Source organism: Thalassophryne amazonica, chromosome 16, assembly GCF_902500255.1.
Source record: "Thalassophryne amazonica chromosome 16, fThaAma1.1, whole genome shotgun sequence".
In the NCBI taxonomy this organism is placed as follows: Eukaryota; Metazoa; Chordata; class Actinopteri; order Batrachoidiformes; family Batrachoididae; genus Thalassophryne; species Thalassophryne amazonica.
In genome coordinates this window covers 90,148,161-90,157,475 of record NC_047118.1, presented here as the reverse complement: position 1 = coordinate 90,157,475, position 9,315 = coordinate 90,148,161, and the positions used below count along the sequence as shown (strand labels likewise).

Here is a 9,315-nt window from a genome sequence, read left to right as displayed (position 1 = left end):
TTGTCATCCTTGGAAAACTGCTCCTAAAGGGACGTCACCAGATTATAGTGAATACAATAAAATAATCTATCAAAGTAAAAACTGTAGGTCAGTGACGGGTCTCAAAGTAATTCTTGTGGTTCTTGTGCTACAAAACAAAGAAAACTATAAAACGTGAAGGAACGCGTCTCTGAGCTGATCGTGTTTTTTGCCTTGCAGAATGTGGATGGACTCAGACTTCAATCAGAACTTAGCGTGGAACAGTGTGTGCCGATGGTCCGACTGCCGGCTCATGCAGTAGTCTGTCTCCAGATTTAATGAGGGATTAACTCAGATTTCATAATCCACTTTTACATAATCCATTGAGACAGAAACACCGTGAGTGTGCGAGTGCCTGGCTCAAGCTTTTGACAAATTTAACCAGAATAAACCAACCCTGGCATAGCCAAATGGAGAGTGAGACGGACTCTACCCAGTGCAATGAAGACCAGATGAGTCAGACACAGGATGGGGAGAATGGAGAACAGGATTGTGGATTAGAGGGAGGTGAAGGGATGGTGGTGGATGGAGACATACAGGACTGGAACGGGTTTGCTTCTGGGGAGACGGCAGAGGAAGACGATATGGTTGCTGACTGGAAATCCGGCGAGTCAGTGACACCGCAGCATGTCTTAAGGCTGACCAGTTACACCAAAGGTGAGTCTGGACTCTGCTGTTCCTCAGAATCTCTGTAAAACAGTCCAACACAATGGTTCTGGAACATCTGTGGACAATTTCTACATGTTGACAATGTGTTCTAGAGGAGTTGAATCCTGTCTGTTTCCATTCTCTGCACCTGTTTTCCTGCATTTAATGTTTGATCCAATTAACCAATAAGATGCAGAAAACAAACACGCTCATGACTCAAATATTAGTCCAACAATAATTAGAGTATTTGCTGTGGTACATTATTGTAGAGCAGTGCTTCATCCACTAGTCACAGAGCAACATGTGGGACACAGTCAATGAATTATGGCATGAATGACCATCATACATAAAAAGAACCTCCATCCATCTGTCCACCTGTCTATTGTCCCTCCAACCTTCTTCTGGGATCAGAGCATCAGGTTATCTCTTGACCGCAGTGACATTCCCAGGGCGAAGCAGTTTAAGAATCTGGGAACCTTAATGGAAAAATACAACAGGAACCAGTCAACAATAGGCCAACCTTCACTTCCAGCCAAACCAAGTGGCTGAAAGTTTTCCATTGAAGAATGTAAGGGTCATTACTCAAAAACATCATGTATTACACATTACTCCACACACACACACACACACACACACACACACACACACACACACACACACACACACACACACACACACACACACACACACACACACACACATTTTATATATGTAAAGAAAGTAACAAAATGTATGTAAGGAAATACCGATGCACTGCTTGAACAGACAAAAACAGAATAAAGCACAGCATAAAAGTCCAAGTTGTATGATAGTTTTAAAGAGGTTAAAAAATATTGATAAATGTATCTGTAAATACGCAACATACAATAAATAAATAAAGAACATGGGATATTACAAATATGAAGATGCTATAAGGACAAAGATGCTCCCAGATGCTATAATGTATTCTATATCCTACATTCTATATTGCACAGTTCTTTTTATCAATATGTATTTAACTGTCTTATGGCGGTTGGGTAAAAGCCGTCCCTGAATCTGTGTGGTTTGCAACACAGGTTATGGTACCATCTACCTGAGGGCAGGAGGGAAAAAAAAGTTTGTTAAAGGGTTAAGTGTCCCTGATTATCCTTCTTGCCCTGGACAAGCAGCGCTGTTCTACTGCGTCTGTTATGTCAGCTCCGGTGTTATTTAGTTAAATCACATTTTTGGTTGTTACACAGAGCTGCGCACAGAAAGGCAGCATGAGTTTGTTTTCTCAGTTACCAAAGGGGGTGTTTCATTTTTAGCACTTTGGCTCCCTCTTTTGGTGACTGAGTCACATTACCGTCAAGCTCTTAAGTTGGAACAGGTGTGTTCCATTTGTTTGAGCTTGACGGTATAAATCACTTAGTAGTTTTGTGTGCCATAGGTATTAAAGGCACTGCGCTGCGGTGGTTTGAATCATATTTGGCTAATAGATTACAATTTGTTCATGTAAATGGGGAATCTTCTTCACAGACTAAGGTTAATTATGGAGTTCCACAAGGTTCTGTGCTAGGACCAATTAGACGGTATTGCTTAAATTTTCATTGTTACGCAGATGATACCCAGCTTTATCTATCCATGAAGCCAGAGGATACACACCAATTAGCTAAACTGCAGGATTGTCTTACAGACATAAAGACATGGATGACCTCTAATTTCCTGCTTTTAAACTCAGATAAAACTGAAGTTATTGTACTTGGCCCCACAAATCTTAGAAACATGGTGTCTAACCAGATCCTTACTCTGGATGGCATTACCCTGACCTCTAGTAATACTGTGAGAAATCTTGGAGTCATTTTTGATCAGGATATGTCATTCAAAGCGCATATTAAACAAATATGTAGGACTGCTTTTTTGCATTTACGCAATATCTCTAAAATCAGAAAGGTCTTGTCTCAGAGTGATGCTGAAAAACTAATTCATGCATTTATTTCCTCTAGGCTGGACTATTGTAATTCATTATTATCAGGTTGTCCTAAAAGTTCCCTAAAAAGCCTTCAGTTAATTCAAAATGCTGCAGCTAGAGTACTGACGGGGACTAGAAGGAGAGAGCATATCTCACCCATATTGGCCTCTCTTCATTGGCTTCCTGTTAATTCTAGAATAGAATTTAAAATTCTTCTTCTTACTTATAAGGTTTTGAATAATCAGGTCCCATCTTATCTTAGGGACCTCGTAGTACCATATCACCCCAATAGAGCGCTTCGCTCTCAGACTGCAGGCTTACTTGTAGTTCCTAGGGTTTGTAAGATTAGAATGGGAGGCAGAGCCTTCAGCTTTCAGGCTCCTCTCCTGTGGAACCAGCTCCCAATTCAGATCAGGGAGACAGACACCCTCTCTACTTTTAAGATTAGGCTTAAAACTTTCCTTTTTGCTAAAGCTTATAGTTAGGGCTGGATCAGGTGACCCTGAACCATCCCTTAGTTATGCTGCTATAGACGTAGACTGCTGGGGGGTTCCCCTGATGCACTGTTTCTTTCTCTTTTTGCTCTGTATGCACCACTCTGCATTTAATCATTAGTGATCGATCTCTGCTCCCCTCCACAGCATGTCTTTTTCCTGGTTCTCTCCCTCAGCCCCAACCAGTCCCAGCAGAAGACTGCCCTCCCTGAGCCTGGTTCTGCTGGAGGTTTCTTCCTGTTAAAAGGGAGTTTTTCCTTCCCACTGTAGCCAAGTGCTTGCTCACAGGGGGTCGTTTTGACTGTTGGGTTTTACATAATTATTGTATGGCCTTGCCTTACAATATAAAGCGCCTTGGGGCAACTGTTTGTTGTGATTTGGCGCTATATAAAAAAATTGATTGATTGATTGATTGTGTGTGTTCATTTTGTGTGGGTGTTTTTTGAGTGGGTTTTTGTGTGGGGTTTTATTTGTACACTATTTAGTGTCTGGGGTCGTGACCCTGCAGTTCTGTCTGGAAAAAAAAAGGACCCAAGCAACTTTATGTTAGTCTGTCTTCTTATTTCTTTCAGTTTCACCTCCCAGGGTTTGATGGGACGGTCCCCTGGGGGGTCATGGGGGGGTAAATGGGTTGTTTTTTGTTTTTTCTTTTTTTTTGTTTTGTTTTTTGTTATGCCCTCTCTTCTCCTCTGACTCCAGCCGGGTGAGCCGTAGAGTCGGCGTTGCTGGAGTGGTGCAGTTTGGTTATGCTGGGCGTTTCCCAGGTAACCTCTGCACCTGGGAGGGGAGGGGGGGGTTTGGGGTATTTTCTTTTTGTTCCCTCTCTTCTCCTCTGGCTCCAGCCGTGTGAGCCGTAGTGTCGGTGTTGCTGGAGTGGTGCAGTTTGGTTATGCTGGGCGTTTCCCAGGTAACCTCTGCACCTGGGGGGGGGGGGGTGTTTTTGTTTGTTGTTTCCCTGTTCCACCTCCGGCTTCAGCACGCCTTTGAGCCGTCTGCCATCGGCGCGGCTGAGGTTTGGGGCAGTGGGATATACCCGCAGCTGGTGGCTGGTTTAGAAGTCGGAGGAGTGGCGCCGTTTTGTGCCGTCTGCCATAACCGCTGTTCCACTCCTCCCGGTTGGCTTCTGGGGTATAGTCACGGTTGGTGACACTGGACGTGCTTCCAGTTTCCACTGCGCCAAGGGGGTGGGGTTGGGGTTGTTTTGTTTGTATGTTTTTTTTTCTCCTTTTGTTTTTCCCCCCAGTTTCCGCCCTCAGGGTTTGACTGTGGTGTCCTCTGGGGGGGAAAGGGCTGTGGGTCCATCTAGCCATAGACGGCCGGGGCTGGGTCCGTTGGTCATGAGGGGAGGCGTCTCCTGGGGTTGATGGAATGGTCCTCTGGGAGGCGCTGGGAGTCCCCGTGGGTGACGTTGGATCCCAGAGGGACCTCGGCTGTGGTTATTACTCCTGGAGCTGGCGGGATGTCCTCTGGGGGGTGTTGGTCCTTACATGTCGTTGGGGGGGGGGGGGTGTTAGCATTTTTATTTGCAAGCTTAAGCTTGGGTTTTTCTTTTCTCCCCTTCCCGGGGTTTGATGGAACGGTCCTCTGGGGGGGTTAGTGTTTTTATTTGTTAGCTTAAGTTTGGGTTGTTTTTTCTTTTCTCCCCTTCCCGGGGTTTGATGGAACGGGCCTCTGGGGAGGGGGGGGGTGTTTTGGTTGTTTGTGTTTGTCTTTTTTGTTTTATGACTAATCAGACTGTGAACATGGTTGGACAAAGGCTGACCGCACAGGTTCAAGAACTCCTGGCCACACCTGTGCTAACTGACTGATAGAAACAAGGGCAAAGATGCAGCCAGAGGAGAAGACATCTACCGTTCTGTTAGATGAAGATTCTGTTGGAAGATGAATGCGGATACGGTTTCCAGCCATGGTCCCTGGAGGGGGGTGTTTCTCCTGGGCCAGGTTTGTGTGGTCGCCGGGAGGCTTCCCGTGAGGGTGGGGTACTGTTGTATGGCTGGGGGGCCTGGCTGCCTTTTTTGTTTCTGTCTTTTGTTTTTCCTTCCAGGTGGCTTGCATTTGGGACTGAGTGGCTGTGTAGCTGAGTTTATCAGGACCTCACCCTGATCACCTGAGGCTGATCACCTGCGGCTCATCAGGACTCACAGCTGTGGTGCATCTACATGGATTGGAACATGGTGGCATTTAAGACTGGAGTACACAGTGTGTATTTGCCAGAGACTCGACCTTGTGACCAGACGGGTGAGATCGTCGTCTCGGGAGCCATCTCATCATCAGTGGATGCAGAGAACGTCCAGGTTTGATGCATGGTCTGTGAAAGAGGAGGGGGTGAGGTCTCACGCTCGTCAGCACACTTCCTGAGGTACGTTAGATTTTGTGACTAACATTTATACAGTCAGTAAATGTGGTGTCCCTCACACCTTATTATATTGAGCTGTATGTTGGTCGTTTAAATCAGCTTCCACTGCAGTGGAGTTTTGTGAACTGGATGTTCCATGCCTGCAGGGTGGGAAGCTGATTAGTAATTAAGCCAGGAAGTGTTTGCTGTTTGTGCACCTTTGAGCGTTCTCTCTGTGTGTTGAGTGTGGACTCACATAATGATTCCTTCTTTCACAGACTCGGTTTGTCACGGCCACCTGGGGGGTGTCGGCGGGGTCCTTGGGTCCGAACCAGTTCTGGCTCCGGACCGTTAGCGCTGCTGGGAGCGCACCGCAATCCACCACGCCAGACCGCGCACTTTTATATTTTTCACAGCACTGTTATGTTCATTAAACTCTGTTATCCTTTGTACCGTGCTCTGCTTATTTTATACTGGGTCCTTCAAACGCTGGTCGGTTCTCCAGGCTGCGTCCGACACATAACAATCGGATTAGCTTTTCAGATAATCGGACTAATTAATTATCTTTCAATAAATTTTGGTCCGATAATGTTTAGATTACTAATGTATTTTTGCAGATGTGGTAAACAAAACTGAATAGTTACAAACATCTATAAGATCTAAAATCAATTAAACACCTACCTGTTAAATGTTTTGTAGTAGATGCACTATCCTCCGTAAACAGAGGAAAGCTGACTCCAGAAGAAACTGCTCTATCCTCTGCAGGCAAAGGAGAACTGGTCACAGAAAAGAAAAAGGTTCATTTCTTTTAACCCCATACTGATATGCTGACGATATCACCCAAGTCATCCAGAGGCATACAGTTTTAACTTATGGTTAAAATTTTAACCAAAACTAATTTCGGACACGTTATTTAAATTAACGTCACATCTGAAGTTTTCTAAAGTGAAAATATCAGATATATGTTTTAGTTTAAAGTATTGCACTAATTTTGAAGGTTTTAGTGTGTATTTGTCTAATAGATTACAATTTGTTCATGTAAATGGGGAATCTTCTTCACAGACTAAAGTTAATTATGGAGTTCCACAAGGTTCTGTGCTAGGACCAATTTTATTCACTTTATATATGCTTCCCTTAGGCAGTATTATTAGACGGTATTGCTTAAATTTTCATTGTTACGCAGATGATACCCAGCTTTATCTATCCATGAAGCCAGAGGACACACACCAATTAGTTAAACTGCAGGATTGTCTTACAGACATAAAGACATGGATGACCTCTAATTTCCTGCTTTTACACTCAGATAAAACTGAAGTTATTGTACTTGGCCCCACAAATCTTAGAAACATGGTGTCTAACCAGATCCTTACTCTGGATGGCATTACCCTGACCTCTAGTAATACTGTGAGAAATCTTGGAGTCATTTTTGATCAGGATATGTCATTCAAAGCGCATATTAAACAAATATGTAGGACTGCTTTTTGCATTTACGCAATATCTCTAAAATCAGAAAGGTCTTGTCTCAGAGTGATGCTGAAAAACTAATTCATGCATTTATTTCCTCTAGGCTGGACTATTGTAATTCATTATTATCAGGTTGTCCTAAAAGTTCCCTAAAAAGCCTTCAGTTAATTCAAAATGCTGCAGCTAGAGTACTGACGGGGACTAGAAGGAGAGAGCATATCTCACCCATATTGGCCTCTCTTCATTGGCTTCCTGTTAATTCTAGAATAAAATTTAAAATTCTTCTTCTTACTTATAAGGTTTTGAATAATCAGGTCCCATCTTACCTTAGGGACCTCGTAGTACCATATCACCCCAATAGAGCGCTTCGCTCTCAGACTGCAGGCATACTTGTAGTTCCTAGGGTTTGTAAGAGTAGAATGGGAGGCAGAGCCTTCAGCTTTCAGGCTCCTCTCCTGTGGAACCAGCTCCCAATTCAGATCAGGGAGACAGACACCCTCTCTACTTTTAAGATTAGGCTTAAAACTTTCCTTTTTGCTAAAGCTTATAGTTAGGGCTGGATCAGGTGACCCTGAACCATCCCTTAGTTATGCTGCTATAGACGTAGACTGCTGGGGGGGTTCCCATGATGCACTGTTTCTTTCTCTTTTTGCTCTGTATGCACCACTCTGCATTTAATCATTAGTGATCGATCTTTGCTCCCCTCCACAGCATGTCTTTTTCCTGGTTCTCTCCCTCAGCCCCAACCAGTCCCAGCAGAAGACTGCCCCTCCCTGAGCCTGGTTCTGCTGGAGGTTCTTCCTGTTAAAAGGGAGTTTTTCCTTCCCACTGTAGCCAAGTGCTTGCTCACAGGGGGTCGTTTTGACCGTTGGGGTTTTACATAATTATTGTATGGCCTTGCCTTACAATATAAAGCGCCTTGGGGCAACTGTTTGTTGTGATTTGGCGCTATATAAAAAAAAATTGATTGATTGATTGATTGATTGACATGCTGTGTCCAGGTGCATTATGGGTAATCTCAGTACATTCACAGGCTCCACACGGACAACAGCATTAAGCTCTTTGTATATTGTGCCTACAACTCTCGTGAATATATTCTCTGGGTTTATAGATGTTGTTATTGTGTTTGTTTTATGTAAAAATGCCAGAAGAAGTTCAGGTTGCTTCTCCATTATTTTCAATTGTAATCATTGCAATCGCTTCCTGTTTGCTATTAGAGTACTGCTTATGTCAAACACTGTATATATAAGATGTCTGAAATTCAGTTTGCGTTTATTAAATTCCATGCATCTTAAACGTAGCAGACAGGGATTATCTGGAATTTTGTTTTAGCAAGATTTCACAGTTTCTACTGCCATCTATTGGCCAGTAGTGTTCATGGCAGTATTTGCCCTAGTGCTGAGCGTCCAGTAGATGGCAGTGTTCTATTTATTTTGACACTGGTTATATCAGACGGTTTATCAAATTACAACTTGGCTTTTTTAAATTTATAACCAAACCATAAGTCAGCACTGCTTTATTTTCCAAGACCTCCACCTCACGGCAATGCTGTTATCGAGTAGAGATTTGAGGTTTGCTGCTCCTCTCAAACTGCTTCTGTGCTCGAAGTCTGTAATAAACAAAAGCTTCCAACAGGGGGCAGGATGCTCAAAGACATAAGTGCTGACTCGTTGTTTGGGTCACCTTTGATGCTACACAGAAGCGATTGTGGTGATAAAACTCAAAATCAGCTTGTTAGTAGTTGGAAGTGTACTGGAGACAATACTGGATGTTATCTGTAGCTTCCAATAAATTTTGGGTGGTTTATTGGTTTAGCTTTATAAAAGATAACTTTTCAGTTAGCTGATTATCTGTTAATCTGCATCCTCTGCAGATCTGTTCCTCTGGTAGGCAAATTGGTGTCTATCCAGATCTGGAGGGGTGATGTCTCTGATGTGGGACAGGATGATCCTCTCAAAGCATTTCACAACTACCGGGGTCAGGGCGACAGGGTGGTAGTCATTAAGGCAGGTCACAGATCTTTGGTACAGGGAAGATAGTGGTGGATGTAAGACAAGTGTGGACAGCAGCTTGTTGGCAAATGAGAGGTTGAAGATGTTGGTGAAGACTTCCATTAGCTGATCAGCAGCACATGACTGCAGTATGTGGCCTGACACCCCGTCCTGCCTATTTTGAGGTCTTGATGTGCCTCAGAGTAGATCTCACCTGGTGTTGCTGCAGGACAAGTGCTGGTTCTTCACTTGATGAGGTGGTTTGAAGATCTGCTCTGATATTCTTCATGTTAAAGCGTGCAAAGAAATTGTTCAGGGTATCAGGCAACATGCTGTCAGGGCTGATCTGTGAGCTGCTGCACTCATAGTCTGTATTGGCTTGATGACAGACCACATGCTGTGGGGGTTGCTGATGCCCCTTTTAGATCCCTCCGG

The 9,315-nt window shown here is 43.9% G+C and overlaps 1 protein-coding gene across 1 annotated transcript in view; it reads left to right on the top strand.

The window, feature by feature from the left end:
• Positions 1-395: 395 nt before the first annotated feature.
• Positions 396-9,315, top strand: part of unc119.2 (unc-119 lipid binding chaperone B homolog 2) — an 80,213-nt gene continuing 71,293 nt past the window's right edge. Inside the window, exon 1 of the mRNA XM_034191019.1 lies at positions 396-675. Coding sequence (XP_034046910.1) covers positions 429-675 — 247 coding nt within the window. The 5' untranslated portion in view covers positions 396-428. The remainder of the gene's footprint in view (positions 676-9,315) is intronic.